Here is a 15,858-nt window from a genome sequence, read left to right on the forward strand (position 1 = left end):
GTTTTTATAAGTTGACCTATATGTAGAGCAAACTATTAGTTTTGAATTCTATATAAATCAATTATAATGCGGGCTCTACTTCTTTAAGACGAGCCAGATGAACCATTTTTCGGCACAAGTATGGAGCTACCCTTCTACAACAGACAATACATATGGAATAAATACTAAAAGTTGAATAGAGCATTATTTCGGACTTTCGTATGAGCCAATAGGTTTCTGGTAAGAATAAAAAGACAGCTCTGTGACGTAAGAAATATATGAACGGATATTCAATAATATTCATGCGACATGAGCTTTTCACTCTTGGGACATTTCTGTTACGTAACGAAAATACAACTCCGGTAAACCGACTTAATTGTAACCTCGTATTGCCAACCAGAATTGTTTTTTAGAACCAGTTAAAGAAACGTAAGTTCTTTCAGGGATTGTCGTTGTTAATTTCGTAACTGGCTGACAATTCGTATCTGGCTAAGATTTTTGTGCTGGGCTTTTAGGATTGCGGCTCTTGTTTCCGACTCCTGATTTTAGGTTAGTAAGCTCTAAATTGCCCCTGATGAATCAAATTTTGTAAGCCCATTTATCACAACCTTCAAGATGTGGAATTGAAATTGTACATTCTTTGTTTTTTGATCTGTTATTGTTGATCTTTTATTATTTACTTGGGAAGTTGATTTTTGCTCTGACTTCTTATATGTAACGCTTCGTCATTGGTTCATTTCAATAATATTTTTATTATTACTTTCTACATTGTGTGACTTTTTAAATCGTCATAAAGTCACTTCTACTACTTCTCTAATTCGCTACTTTTGTTTCTGTCTACATTTCTTTTCGGACAGCCGTACCTTCATTTTCTTATTCTTTAATTTTTATTTTCGTAGTGGTCTGATCTTTTTGATCTAATCTGATATCAACAGTCGCTATTCAATATTATGTAGTTATTCGTCTGTCTTTGTATACTACCATACCGCACAACTCAACCCGGATACGTTTATTATTACCTTCTTTACACACTAGCTATTTCTTGCCTGTTGCCTTCGATGTTGTTTGCTTCCGTAGTCTCATTTGTTGGAACGGCTCCTTCGCCATTTTCGGCTTCTGAAGGATTAGCAACTCCAGAATTTTCTGCTTGCAATTGCTGTTGCTGGTTCTGCTTGACAATCTTCAAGAAGACACCTCCCAACTTTTCACTATTCAATTCAATTCTCTCCGAAACAAAGTTGTTGACCATAGATGTATTAACTAATGAAAACAACTTCACAGTGTACACACATAATTCTTTTTCGAGTTGCCATAACTTCAGCAGCTTCTTGGCCTTCTTAACGATAGCTCTATCTGATATCTGCCCTTGGCCCTCTTCATTATCAGAATCAAACATGCTTCTCAGTAGTTCGTCGGCACTTTCCAGTTCGTCATCAGCTGCTCCGACGAAATCATCGTAGTTGACATCTTCTTCGTCACCTCTATCAAGGTTCACTTCAAGTGCCAGAGCAACTCTTGCTTCCTTAAATAAGAACGTATCCAATAACTGATATTGCAACTCCAGTGGCAAGATTTTCGAGACAAATTTTCCCATCTCTTGTACATTACCAAAGTAGTCTTCAAAGTTCTTGAAGTTGCTTGTTGTGGTGTCGAACTTGATGTAAAATATCTTCATGGAAACAAGTAAGTCAATGAGCTTCACAGAAAACACAGTCTTCAAGCTGTTTAAACTCTCAAACATTTGATAATCTTGCTGATCGGCCAATTCCTTGATATTCCTGTCGACCTCGGTTATGTTATTTGAGATGGCCAGAACAATTGCATACACATTGGCGAACTCAACTTCAATGTCAACGGCGGCCTGCTCTGAGGCACTGCTCTCCAATCCAATCAACTTCTCGAGTTTCCAGGAAATCAAGATAAGGATAAGATCAAGAATGTCCTTGATTCCTGAAACTAAAGGTTTAATATTAGACATAAGATTGCTACGCCATTTCTCAATCAAAACCAGCAACTTGAACTTACTAAGCAATCTGAACACTATCATATCCACCATATTAGCATCCAAGAATTCGTTCAAGTTGATGCTGTCACCAATCTTTCTCAACTTAAGGATTGGCTGTGAAACTTGGATTATACGTTCGATGATATTTCTTTGGTCTCTGAGTTCATCTTCATCTTCATCAATGAAAGAATTATTAGCGCTCGTGATGACATTTTTGACTTCCGAAACTAGCTCATAGACAAAATCCTGGACTTGAAGTCTAATATCTGTTGTTAAGACATCAATTCCTCCAGAGTGTTTCTCGGTGCTGTAGAATTCTAGAAGTTTGCCAAAGAACATATCATATTGAGTGATCAATGCGTCATCGTCAACTTCATTAAATTCGTACTCTTTGAAGAATTTGATCAAATTGCAGTTGACTTCATTGTAGGATTGAATTTGGTTCAAGCCGTTGAAAATCGAATAAATATTCAAGGTATCTAAAGGCAAACCAATCAATAAGTTCCATAACTGTAAAAATACTTTTAGAGAGTCAGGATATTTAATCAGCAACGACTGAAGTTCAGGCAAGTACTTTACTAACTTTACAAGTATCACTGAAGACAATTCGTCCTGCTTACTCTTGGTGGCCACTAAACTGTTGAATGCACCATCGATAAAATTTAGCAAGTGCAATTTGTTTGATCTATCGTCTTTGGATATGTCGATTCCTTCTATGAAATCCTTAACTTCTTGATTGTCTTCTTCAACAGCTCCTCCTGATGTAGAAATGAACTTAATGGATGACGGATCCAAGAGTAAGTAGCGAATTAAAGTTTCCCACGTATTAGTATAGTAAGGCAATTGATACAATGTGCTGTAGATTACACTGATAACATTCTTGTTCTTGATATCACTTTCAATCCTACTTCTCGAATCATGCTCATTGACACTTTCAAAGTAGTATGTAGTAGCATCTTTTAAGATCAGGACTAAATTCTTGATCTTCATACAATCTCTAATTTTCAATTGATCCTCGCCTTCTCCAAACTGACCCGATTCGTAATTCTCGAAAAACATGGAGTACTGCTCATGTTGCTCCTTAACCTGTTGCTCGTTCACTATGCTGACAAACCTGGCCAACTCTGAGCGTAATCTGAGGTTGTTTAGTTTAGAGATATTCTTTGACTCAAGAATTATTTCAAAGAAAATCGCTATGACTTCATGGATGTCTTGTTGGTCAAGATATCCGATTGTTAGCAATTCACAGCAAATGCCTATACAGTTGTATCTTACGTTCAAGTCGCTGTCTAAAGTGCTCATTTTGATGAGTTGTTTTTTGTATCTTGCCGTAAATTGCGATAAACCTCTGTTCATGCCCACATTGGATTGACTTCTCAGAGTGACGTTTTTATAAAGCTTCGACAACACTCTTGTGACTTCATGTCTGACACCATTGCTTGGGTCTGACAATAACCAGCCAAAGTATCTCAAGAAGGAGGCTTCAAAGAAATGGTCTGGATGAATTATCATAGCTTGACTGAGAAATCTAAGACATTCTTGTCTGATCAAAGGGTCGATATCACGATACCTGTGACCCAATGTGACATTTCCTATTTCATTGAAGTATTCAATGATGGTGTTCTTCTGGGTGTGATAACTTTTCACGGTTTTGGTCAAGGTCTCAATCCTCTTTTTGTTTGCTTTTTTGGTTGCTGACAATTGCTTTTTTGACCTATCCATAGACGAAATCACGTTATTTATGATATGGCAGAGCTGGTTTTGGATAGTTAGTAAAGCTACTGTTGATGTATATCTCAATGGACGAATAGTACACGAGCTGAGAGAGGACATCCACGTGAGAATCTGGGTCATGAACGGTGAAGATAGCGACTCTTCTTGCTCGTCATTTTCGTCTTGATTTTCACTACCATTTTCATATCTATACAAAAGACCCTTTTCGTGAGCAATTTGGATTACTTCCTCCAAGAATTTTAACACATTCTTCTTAAATGTTGGCAATGCTTTGAAGGGAAACTTGTGCGATTGTTGATCACTAAATGCAATTACCAATTCTGCTACAGTTTCAGCAGCACTTTCCAAATTGACAAGATCGTGAGGATTAAACAAGTGAAGCGAGCCACAGCTTCTCAATAACAAATTTATCAAAGTGGTGATAGGCACATTTGTATTGTCGCCTTCGATATCATCGTTATACGAATCGACCCATTCCACGGCTACGTCCTGGATATCTACTTCGGGGTGGGCTAACGATTGGTATAACGTGTTTTCCACAAGTTCGGCTTCTAATTGCTGAAAGCTGATTGCCGTTCTTGGGCGTGAGCCTTTTCTACGGCCCGATCCAGTGACAGTCTTAGAACGTTTAGAAACCGCTTTTCGTTGTGGCTTCTTTCTTTTTGCGGACGTTTCTTCAAAGTCAGAGTCGTTCGATTCAGGTTCAGACTCCGAGTCTGAAGTAACTGCAGCTTTGTACCGTTCTGCGGTGTTTTTGTTGGCAACTCTGGCCAGACGTCTGATAGGCATTGAATGAATGTACTATGAAGTTTGTGGAATTGAATAAACTGAAGAATATTCAATGATTTCAATCAGGCAATTTAAGTTTCTGTCAACTTTTAATAGTGGAAATTTTGAAGAAGAACAGTATGAAAGGTTGGTGATTCTACAGAATTGAATCAATAATATGAGTGTTGATTCAAAATGGTTTTGAGAAAATGAAAATGAAGATTGTATAGATCAAAGTTCAGATCCAGATTCAACAATGTCGCTCTCAATATGGACTTTATTAAGTTGGTATCAATCCTAATGAGTCTATATCAAATAGAAATCAATACGGTTATAACAGGTGCCAATAGGCCAAATCAATAGCTAAACAAATGCCAAATCAACTGACCAATATTCGAAAATGAAAAGTAAATACAGACGCGTCAAATCTGTGAATCTCGGGTATACATCACTGTGGTCACATGACCTCTTTCTCGCGGTCGTGCGCTGTCCAACCAGAAAAATCCATTCATTCCAGCGAAATTATTGTTTAGAAACTACTACTCGAAGCTGAAAGCAGACAGTCTACAACTTCAGTATCTATTGTGTGGCCGCAGTTGATTCTCTCTTGTAATAACAGGCATACTAATATCTTCACTTGTTTTCAGAGACAATTAAGTGTAGCTGAAATACGCCATTGCCGAATTCACCAATTCGATAATCAGAAAAGTTCAATCATCTATAACCTATTGATTTTGATTATTTGATTATATTTCACAATATCTGATTATATCTTCACGTCTGCAACTTCAAGGTATAGATCGTCAATTTCATTTACATTTATTTCGCTTTCCAGATTGTACAGATAACATTCTCATTTATCAGGTTTCAAATACATTTATCTTCATACTAAAATGTCTTCCATTGATCCAGAAACGCCAACAGTGGATGAAACATCTAGAAACGCCACTGAAGATCCAACCAGCGCCAGCCCAGTAGTAGCAGATGACGAAGTAGTCTTGCCCAAGGTGGATGTCGATAAGTTGAAGGCTGAGTTTCAAGACAAGGCTAGAACCTACTTGGTGGAACAAAGCAGCCATGTGGTGATACCTTCTTTCTCGAAGTGGTTTTCATTGGATTCCGTGCACAGTATTGAAAAGAAGCTGTTTCCAGACTTTTTCACCGACTCGGCCGTCAAATCCGTCTACAAAACCGAAGAAGTATACACCAACATTAGAGATTTCATGGTTAACGTCTACCGTTTGAATCCCAGAGAGTACTTGACTGTTACAGCTGTGAGAAAGAACTTAGCCGGAGACGTTACATCCATTATCAGAGTGCACCAATTCTTGGAAAAGTGGGGAATCATCAACTACCAGATTGATCCTAGAACAAAGCCTTCTCTTGTAGGTCCCCAGTACACGGGCCATTTCCAGATTACCTTGGATACTCCCTCGGGTTTAGTACCATATATTCCTGAAAATGCTGTAGTTGTAGGCAGTGAAAAGAAGACTGAGTCTGTGGCTGTAGCTGGGTCTAACGGTGTTTTGCCTTCTCCTACTCCTTCTTCTCCTGAAACTGACGCTAAGAAACCGCTTCCGTTCAATTTGGAAGTTAGACGTAATGTCTATGCCTCTGGCTCCAAAAAGTCATCATATAGACCAAACAATACGGTGCAATACTTCTGTAACATTTGCGGTAAGGATGCTACCGAGATCAGATACCACAATCTCAAAATCAAGACCTATGTCCACAATCCTAGTTCTACTATAAATAACGCCAGCATCTTGTGTTCGATCTGCTACAATGAGGGATTGTTCCCTCTGAACTTCCAATCATCCGACTTCGTCAAGTTGACTAAGAATTCAGAGTTGGAAGAATGGACAGAACAGGAAGTCTTACTTTTACTTGAAGGTATCGAGATGTTTGGTACATACGATGCACCAGCTATCAATGGCGGCATCAACGCCAACAGTAATGCACAATGGGAGAAGATAAGCGAGCATGTGGGCTCTAAAACGAGAGAGCAATGCTTGATAAAATTCATACAATTGCCTATCGAAGACAAGTACTTGACGAAATTGGTCTCAAAAGACAAGCCAGTCGACAAGAGTAGCACAGCCAATAACGAGACGTTGGTTAGTGACATAGTCAAGAAGCTCATCCAGGATGAAGCTGGCAAGGAGTTGTTGAAGAAGCTGTCTAGAGCTAGTCTTGAGGAGGCTGTTCTTGAAGAAACAAACTTGATTAACCAGATAATAGAGTTGACTTTGGAAAAGTTCAACAGCAAGTTGGCCAAGATCGAGGGTTTGCAAGAAGGTTTGCTCAAGGTGGAAAACCAGTTGAACTTGGAAAGAAAGCAGGTATTGATTGAGAGATGGGTTCAGTTTGAAAAGATTCAGAAATTGAAGGCTGAAAAGCCAGAATTGGCTGAAGTCTTGGATGATTTGATTAAACCTGTAAGAGTCAACGAAATCAACAAATCTTTAAACCTCGTAAAACATGTTGACAATGCTGACAAGATGGAAGTCGATCAACAAGAGATAAGTCAAGTTGACAGCGACAAGTTACCTATTAGTGTTGCCAAACCTAAGAGCTACCAGTACTGGTCCGGTTGATCTAAAATGGTCATGTATTATTGTCTGTATATTACTAAGTAGTTAATGTAAACTTTTCCCTATGGAGATACCTCTATCCAATAGATGTGATATCGCTTCATTCTTCGACTATTTGTAAATCACTTCTTTCTTCCTCTGTGTTTGGAACGAGTTGGCTCTAACTTCAAGTTTTCGATTTCCTGCTTGAAGTAATCATCTGGCACAGGCACCGAAGTCGGCGTCTCGAAGTTGATCAAATGCGATTCTTGCTTACCTTCCACAGAAGCTGTATTAACTATCAATGGTGAAGTGCTTTTAGGAGAACTAGGACTCTTTTCAACCTCAGGGAACTTCTCCGGTAACTGGCTATTGATATCAGTGATGGCATGGCTATGGTCAACTCTTGCGAATTCCGGATCGATCAAATGGCTGTCTATATTGATGGCAGTTTTCAGATCTCTCTTCCTACGATCACTGCCTTCAAAGAGCATAGTAGGAGATCTAGCATTCTTCATATTCATTAACGAACTGGATGTCACCACAGTTTGAACTGAGTTCTGCGTTGCCTTACTACTTGCACTAGGCAGCATCGAAGACGACTGGAGACTTGGTGGCTGCTTCTTGATGGAGGGAAGCTTGCTCTTTAGAGAATAGTATGAATCAGTTGGATTTGGACTCAAGCTTCTACCGTGTCTTGACAACTTTCTGCCTACACCAGGCAAGTCGAGCCTAAGAGCCGAAACTACGGCGCTGTTGGCTGCACTGAGGCTGCTGTAGCTGGTATGGTTACTAGGAGCAATAGCAGATAGATGTGGACGATTCAACTCCCGTGAATTTATGTTCGTCTTCACCTTACCTTCCTTGTAGAGGCTGATAAACTTTTTTCTGATTCTATAAGCAGAATCTTGTCTGAATACTCTAATAAGACCATACTGATCAGTAGTTACTATGATGTTGCCTTCATCCAGCTCCCTGGAATCGTTGTTAGAATCAAAGGTCAAACACTTGGTATCCGAGCTGTGGTTGAATTTACACTTTTCACCTCGTTTCACTAAGTCGTAGATGATGTCGTCAGATAAGTTCAAGAGCTTCTTGGTGTTTTCAGGCGCAAATAGGGCCACATTTACTTTTGAGTGATGGGCGTGGAAAGAGGTGTAACTGCTGTTCTCATTGGAAATGAAGTCGTAGTCGTCGTCTTCCAAGACTTTTTTGATAAATTTGTTGTCTTGCATGAACTTGGCGTATCGCTTATTCTTGTGCAGCAATTCGCTCAACTGCAGCTTTCCTTCCACAACTATATCTTTAATCACCAGTTTTAACTTCTTGTTGATCACAATGTTGTTGTTCTCCCATACATAACACCAGTGGTCTTCGGAACCTGAAATAATGTATCGGCTATCGTCAGACGTGGAAGCTACAATAGATGAACTATTGTTGGTCAAACCTTTGAACCTTGTGACAAGCTTTCTGCCAGAACTGACTAATCTGATCTTAGAATCGTTAGTCGTTATCAAATATGTCCATTTATCTAAAGGAGTCTTGGCGCCAGTGTCCTTCTTGAAACGATTGGCGAAGATCTTCACTCCTGTGATCTTGTTCCCGTTTCTCTGAAAAGGATGTGCTAGTGTTCTCTCCTTGATTTCAAACCTATTGATCACAAACAAGCCTTTTGTTTCCATCATAAACACAGATCCATTGAACCCTCCTACTACACAATGATCTCCGTCTGGTGTAAATGCAAGTGCGGTTATCAAAACGTCGTCGCCCAAGTTCTTGTTGAAGGCTACATTGTTCTCAAGAATAGACCACAAACGGGCTTGATTATCTAGAGAACCACTGAGAAAGAATCTGTCATCATTGGGGTGGAACCTGACGGAAGTCACGAAGTCTTCATGCTGAAAAGTCTGCAAACATTCATCACGATCTACATGCCATAGTTTGACAGTTCTGTCCATACTTCCAGATATCAAGAAGTTGTTCTTACTCCAATCCAACGACAAGACGCTTTTGGAATGACCTTTGAACACTCTGATAGGCTTTCTATGGAAAACAGGAGCAGATTCATAAATTACATCGTCCCTATTAGTCTTTTTCTTCTTAGTTTGTACCCTTTCCAGTTCGGCGTTCTTGTACTCAAGACGTCCAAGAGGAGATGAAATGACTTTCCACACTTTTATCACCAGGTCCCGACCCGCAGCAGCAAGATACATTCCGTCACGACTGAATTCCATAACAAAAATCTCTGATTGGTTTGATTTGACATTTTCATCATTTGTTTCAAATCCCGACATCTCTGTCTCGGCTGTTTCTTCTTCGTCCGAAAGAGTAATGTTGGAGTTAGAATCAGTGTCAAGCACCTTACCAGAAGCTTTCAACAAATTCTCTTCGTTAGTGTTTAACTCCTGCGCCAAAAACAAGTTGTTCAATACTTTAGGGCTGCTTTTGTTGCGTTTAGACGTCCTTATATACTTGGGTGTCACAAGAGATTCATATGTGATACCGACCCATGGAGGATCTTCATTGTTCTGGATATCTAGTGAGATCGAGTCCTGCTGTGTATCTATAGAAGGAAACTCCACTTTCTCATTGAAATGCCCCAAATCCAACGGGCTGGCTGCCCCGCTCTGTGTTCTTCCTTTCTCCATGGAGCTTATGGAATGCCTGAGAGATAGGTTCAGGGTAGATGACGAATCTGAATCATCTTTATGTTCTTCTCTGTCTGAATCTGTATCTCCGTCAAAGAGCGAAGCTACATCATTATCGATGAAACGCGCGCCTGATGAGCTTCTTCTTCTGGATCTAGATCTGGTAGGTCTTGCGGTAGTAGGATCACCAGCTGCAGCAATTTTGGAATTCACTGCTTTCACAGGTGTCTTGTCTGAACCAATGGTATTCACTTTGGTGGTAGATGAAGCTACGGACAGGTCTTGCAGTCTTTTCAGCGACACCAGAGGCAGATTCGATTTTTTACGGAGAATCTTGAAGAGTCCTTTACGAGACGAAGACGAAGATGTTGTTCTCACACTTGTAGGTGTTGGAGGATCTGCCATTGTGAGGTAATGCTAATTAACAGTTCGTGATAATCAATGAGTAATAGAGATTTCGTAACCGAAAGCACCTGATAATCTGAAATATTCAGTCGTGAAGAAATGATGATCTGGTTGATGCTCAGCGATACTCTATGCGGGTAGAAAATCGTATATGAATAAGTATCAGATACCGCAATTGTAGATTTACAACAATTAAGTATGTAAGACTAGTTACAGGCAATTGTTCCCTTTTATGAAACGACTATGTCTTTACTTCGGAATTCTCTGGTTGCTCTCAATGAAGGGATACCGGGTATAAGGGTTTTACAGCCGATGTATGTAGAAGCTGTAGCAAAGGCAGAAATTCCACTTAACACGGAATTGAAGGGGGTATTCTGACCGGGTTCTGCAAGCTTGCAGTCTTGTGGTAATCGAAGGAGAAAACTCTTGAAAGTAAATGAATTCAATAATGGAAAATTATGGTTTCAGTGTTCCGAATATGCTTATATGGAGTAGACAATTCAGAAAGTTGCGAAAGAAAAGTGCTCCTCTAAAGGAAAAGCTTCTTTCGGGTGACAATATTCTCGAATCTCCAGTAAGTGGCAAATTCTTCTAGAACTCAGAAATTGGTTAACAAGGAAGAAAGAGTAAGAAGAGGTATTGAAATAGACATACTCCGGATTGTAAGGAATGTTCGTACAGGAGTCACGGGTGCAAAACTGAAGATGAGATAGTGCTGAAGCCGGTACCGAAGGTGAGGAATTGTTACTGACAATGGAAGTTTTCTAGCGAGATGGAGTTGAAATTGGGCTACTGAAGTTCAATTTGGGTAGTTCATTGGCTTGAGAGTGGGAGTTGTCTTCTGCTTCATACTGGCTCAGTAGCCTCCTCCTCATCGGCCCTTGCTCGTTTGGTATGTAGGCAGTTCCCAGCCGATACGATGGTGCCGAAATAGCGACAGCAGCGAAATTAGCGGCACAAGAAATAAGCAGCTGTAGTGACACAGTAGAGATACTGAATAATGCCGAAAGCTCTATGGTCCCTTTTCGGAGCCCCGTTCTCTGGACAATGCCGACAATATCAACTTTGTTAATATTCCAGTCTCACCCGTTCATATCTAGATCTCTATTCTGGAATCTCTGCATTCTCTCTGGAGTCTTAATCTTGTCTCAGTTCCCACCGGGCTTCTGCAACTCGCAGTACTGGCTTTTTTTCCTCACTACGCTCGTGCGACCAGCCTCTACAATTCTTCGCTAGCTCCCACCTCTATTTTTCTCCCTACGCTCTACATCTCCCACCACTTTGAATTACTACTCTACACCTCTGTCTCGATTTTCCTTCATTAAGCCTAAAATACACAATGATATGCCTATACTGTCTTCTTCTTCTTGGACCATTCCAAGTGCAAGATCAAGGAATGGTAACCCTTTCCGTTCAAGGCATCCAACGCTCTTTGCGCCATATCCTCAGTAATGAACGAAACGTATGCAAAACCTCTCGAGTCTCCAGTCTCTCTGTTTCTTACCAAAGTGACTCTCTGTAATGGGCCGAATCTGGCAAACAACTCGTTTCTCAACATGTCCTCGTCGACGAACGAGTTCAATTGCGACACCTTCAAGGTTGTAGAGTCGTCTCTTCCTTCCTTCAGTGGCAAGTTTCCATTAGCATCAGCTCTCAAATGTCTTGGGACATACTTACCTGGTCCGTTATCTCCTGCTCCGCTTTCAGCGGCTGGAGAAGACGTGGTAGCTCCCAAAGTGTCCTTGAATGGACACTTGGACGTGTAATGGTCTCCACCACATGTTCTACAACGAATAGTTTGTACAGAAAGTTTCTGTGCTCTGTTTTCGGCCTTTTCTTCTTCTTCTTCCTTCTCTTGCTGTTTCCAGGATGTACCCAACTTCAACTCTACCTTTTCACCAAGCTGAGTCGTAGAAGTGTCTGGTCCTGGTGGAGACTTGCTTTCCTTACCGTATTTCTTCCAGTTTTTACGCTGGGCAATCAAAGGATGCACTCTTTCTTGCACCTTGACTTCCTTGATCTTTTGGGTTATTTTTACCTTTTTACCATCTTGGTTAGTTCTGTATGTGATAACCGTCTTCGTTCCGTCGGGGTTGGTGGTGATGTCGGGAGCAGAAAACTCGTCGCCTGCATCAGCCCACGAGCCTATAACAGTAGTCGACATTGTATTGGATTATAGATTGTGGATATTCTAGAAGAAAAGAGACTTTTCCAATATGCTTTCAGTATTTTACGTATTTTTCACTATTTTTCATAGTGCGATTTCGCTGAGAAGAAAAATTTTAGAATCAAGAGTTGGTACGGGCACGATTGTTTGGTAGCGCTGTAGTGACTGATTGCTAATGATAGTGATCGGAATGGTATTGGTACGGCTGGATTACGGTGTGATTATATAGTGGATGATTGGTTAGGATAATCTGAAGGCGTTGTGAATGTTGCTTGAGGTGAGAATTTTTGTGCGTTTCTTATTACTGGTAGAGATGCTTGACTGCTGATAGCTGTGATAATTCAATCAGTAAGATCTGAAGATACACTAAAACATGGAAATATATGGAGCTAGACAAATACACGTCTAGATACAGCGATCTATGTATAAGTTGTGGATGCACATACTTATCGCTGGTGGTTCAAAAAAAACCATTTGATCGCTACTTCGCCGTGCTCATTCTTATTCTGGTCAATTTTCGCAACCATTTTCTACTTCTATTTTCTATTTGTCATTCTTTTATTTCTACTAAATTGTCCTCTACATATTCTGTAACACATGCTCTGATACTGCCTGGCTTCTATACACCTGCTCGTGTTCACCCCAATTGCCCGTCCTAAAACTGCATTCGATCTTTCTGTCTTGTAAGTATTTGGCGAACAATTTTGGCTGGTTTAAGCTTAAAAGCTCGTCTTCAAGTGAGTGTAATATCTCGTATTTGTCCACAGCAATCTTGAAAGCCTCGTTATGCTGCTTCCAAGACAACTGCGATGCTTCCTCGATTGCTACTGTTGAAACAAATGCTGATTTGACAAAAAAGTCGTAGCTGGGGTACTCTTCGAGCAATGCCCTTACATCGTAGATCCCATCAAGAAAGTACATAGTCTTGAACGTCAAGTTTTTCAGGATGAAATCAAACAACGTCTGCAATTCCTCGATCAGCGGCTCGCTCGTCTCCAATTGTTCCAACCCTGTCTGGATGATTTCAACATAGTTAAGAATCTCCAACAACAAAGTAGCTCCTACGGAATGGCCCACTATCAGCAATTGTCCAGTTTTGTAGTTCTCAAGAATATACCTGAATGCAGTTAGAACGTCTATTAAATGAACTGGATGCTTGATGAAAGGCGATAAACGATAGTCTATACCTATTATATTGATGTTTGTTGCCTTCTTCTCTTCAAGTATATAATTGGCCATGTCTTCGAAGTCATTGTAGGAATTTCTAGGGTCTCTCCAGCCCCCACCATGAAGCACGATCAAGGTTTTATCATTGGATTCCGAGTAGTTGAAGATTCTGATTCTTTGCAATTGTTCTTTGCCATAGAAAACTATTTTTTCCGACATCTTTAGGTATTGTAAACTTCTGAAAGGATGAAGATACACTGGTGATTCTTCGGTGATAACTCATTGGATTCTTCAAGTCAAGAACTCCATTTCTACAATTATTAATATGCAGGTTGAAATAGTAACTTTAGGTATACTATATAGTCTATCAAAGAATGCCATTAGCATTGTCAGTCGTTAGTCGTCAGTCGTTAGTCATCACAGTGAAACCAAGATATGATCAAGATCAATCAGCAACCAAAAGTGGCTAAAAAATGAAAATTATCATGAAATTTTATGAATCAATAATGATAAATGAAAAATGAAGAATCGAATGATTTATGAATATGGATAATGGATAATCATCATATGAAAAGAGATTCTTACATCATGCTGTGATGTAAACATCTCAGGAAATTCTAGTGGTCAGTCCTCAGCTCGAAGTAAACAGTTCAATCAATCAATAAGAATCAACCAATCAAATACTCACACAGCATCGTTCCTCTCATACACGGACGTTTACAGAGTATATATTTCGAATATTGATACAAAATTCGTTCTCTCCTCGATGCAAAAACTTAAACAATAACAATAGGATAGTCAACACTTCATCAAATCACTTCAAATCATCTCAACGATTCATCAAATCAACTTCAACATTTCAATCAATGACAATTCAACAATTCATGATAATTCAACAATTCAATCTTTAATCAACTCGATTCTTTTTTTATGAAAAAGGAATGGAACAATATAATATGGAAAGCAAAGGGAAAGAATTTTCAGACTCACATAGACCTGTAAAGAGTCTTCTCAGATTAGTAACGAGTTGGCGATCTGTCTCTGGTGTACGAGTCTCCTCTGTCTTCTCTGTTGTAATCACCACCTCTTCCACCTCTGAAGTCACCTCTGTCACCTCTGTCATAGCCACCTCTTCCGCCTCTGAATCCACCACGGTCGAATCCACCTCTTCCGCCTCTGAAGCCACCACCTCTACCACCTCTGAATCCACCTCTATCGTAACCTCCACGGCCACCTCTGAATCCACCTCTGTCGTAACCTCCACGGCCACCTCTGAATCCACCTCTGTCGAAACCACCTCTGCCTCCTCTGAAGCCACCTCTTCTGGCTGGAGGAACAAATGGAGAAGTATCTTCTTCAGCACCAATGACGGCATCCTGGAACTCAGCTTTGTCCAATAATGGAATAGCTCTTTCCAATTCTTCAGCAGAGGCAAATTCCAAAGAACCAGAAACTTCACCAGATTCGTAGTCTCTGTTGATCTTAGCAAACAAACCCTGGTAGCCAGTCTTTTCTCTGACGAAATCCTTCAAGTCTTGCCAAGCAGCGTTGTCTGGCAAGTTGGTAATCTTAACTCTGTATTTGCCTCTGGTATCTTCCGGTCTTTCACGGGCAGTTTCTACCTGCAATTGCTGGCCATCGAACTCAGTAGCGTTGAAGGTCTCGATAGCACGAGTGGCATCTTCGCTGTTTTCGAAAGTGATGTAGGCAAATCCTCTCAAGATCAAAACATCGGCAATAGGACCGGCGGTTCCAAAATGAGACTCAAGTTGTTCTCTTTCGACTTAAAGTTGTTAGTATGATGCTACAATGGACGATGATACATATGATATCTATAGTTCTAGCACTATAAATCACATGGATAAAATTGAAATTCAAAATGACATATTGACAACTCTTATGGCAAATCACAAGGAACAATCACATAATACAATCATATAAAACAGTCATATCTCCATTAGAAAGTATTAATTATTGTATCAAACCACTTTAGTAACAATTAACTTATGTTGTTGATACTTTATATTCCAATTTCATCGCTTCCATTCTTTCGAATCACATACCTTCAAAACTTAATGGTCTTACAAAGACCTTGACACCAGCTTCAGACATCTCTGTTTCTTCTATAGTATCTATCACAAGAACAAAATCTGGCTGATGAGAAAGAAAAACGTTGTCCCAATAATGGTAGAAATATTTCTGCCCATCGAAGATGCTGAAAATTGCTAGTGGTAGGGGCACGACAGAGCCATAGTTAGGGCTACTGGGATGAGATGATTTCAGAGCAGATGAAATAGGACGAGATATGAGAGATCGGAGTTTTGCGGACTTTTATGAGTTTTGTAGGCTTATAAGATTTAATTGGAATTCTGCTAATCTAATTTTGTGAAGAGTAGTTAGACTTGACCATTG

At 40.0% G+C, this 15,858-nt stretch overlaps 6 protein-coding genes across 6 annotated transcripts; 1 reads left to right on the forward strand and 5 right to left on the reverse strand. All coding sequences in view use genetic code 12, as the record gives it.

Annotated features, from left to right (window-relative positions):
• Window positions 1-1,003: 1,003 nt before the first annotated feature.
• On the reverse strand, window positions 1,004-4,507 carry PICST_28736 (predicted protein; the record flags this gene model as incomplete). The annotated part of the gene is made up of 1 exon (XM_001387965.1): window positions 1,004-4,507. One exon carries the CDS (start codon window positions 4,505-4,507, stop codon window positions 1,004-1,006), a length of 3,504 nt encoding a protein of 1,167 aa, XP_001388002.2.
• Window positions 4,508-5,075: 568 nt separating this feature from the next.
• RSC8 (eighth largest subunit of RSC) lies at window positions 5,076-7,888 on the forward strand. The gene has a single exon (XM_001387577.1). The coding sequence runs from the start codon at window positions 5,380-5,382 to the stop codon at window positions 7,081-7,083; it is 1,704 nt and encodes a 567-aa protein (XP_001387614.2). The 5' UTR covers window positions 5,076-5,379; the 3' UTR covers window positions 7,084-7,888.
• A 19-nt stretch (window positions 7,889-7,907) lies between these two features.
• Window positions 7,908-9,857, reverse strand: PICST_38176 (predicted protein; the record flags this gene model as incomplete). The annotated part of the gene is made up of 1 exon (XM_001387966.1): window positions 7,908-9,857. A coding segment is annotated over one exon (1,950 nt), but the record flags the coding sequence as incomplete, so codon positions are not given.
• Window positions 9,858-11,418: 1,561 nt separating this feature from the next.
• PICST_80765 (translation initiation factor eIF3, p33 subunit) lies at window positions 11,419-12,291 on the reverse strand. Its single transcript, XM_001387967.1, has one exon. The coding sequence runs from the start codon at window positions 12,274-12,276 to the stop codon at window positions 11,461-11,463; it is 816 nt and encodes a 271-aa protein (XP_001388004.2). The 5' UTR covers window positions 12,277-12,291; the 3' UTR covers window positions 11,419-11,460.
• Window positions 12,292-12,839: 548 nt separating this feature from the next.
• PICST_66527 (predicted protein) lies at window positions 12,840-13,678 on the reverse strand. Its single transcript, XM_001387968.1, has one exon. The coding sequence runs from the start codon at window positions 13,663-13,665 to the stop codon at window positions 12,859-12,861; it is 807 nt and encodes a 268-aa protein (XP_001388005.2). The 5' UTR covers window positions 13,666-13,678; the 3' UTR covers window positions 12,840-12,858.
• Window positions 13,679-14,165: 487 nt separating this feature from the next.
• PICST_85825 (predicted protein) lies at window positions 14,166-15,590 on the reverse strand. Its single transcript, XM_001387969.1, has 2 exons — window positions 15,510-15,590; window positions 14,166-15,229 (listed from the first exon to the last, which is right to left on the reverse strand). Exons 1-2 carry the CDS (start codon window positions 15,556-15,558, stop codon window positions 14,463-14,465), a joined length of 816 nt encoding a protein of 271 aa, XP_001388006.1. The 5' UTR covers window positions 15,559-15,590; the 3' UTR covers window positions 14,166-14,462.
• Window positions 15,591-15,858: the final 268 nt, after the last annotated feature.

This window comes from Scheffersomyces stipitis, chromosome 1, assembly GCF_000209165.1.
Source record: "Scheffersomyces stipitis CBS 6054 chromosome 1, whole genome shotgun sequence".
Taxonomy (NCBI): domain Eukaryota; kingdom Fungi; phylum Ascomycota; class Pichiomycetes; order Serinales; family Debaryomycetaceae; genus Scheffersomyces; species Scheffersomyces stipitis.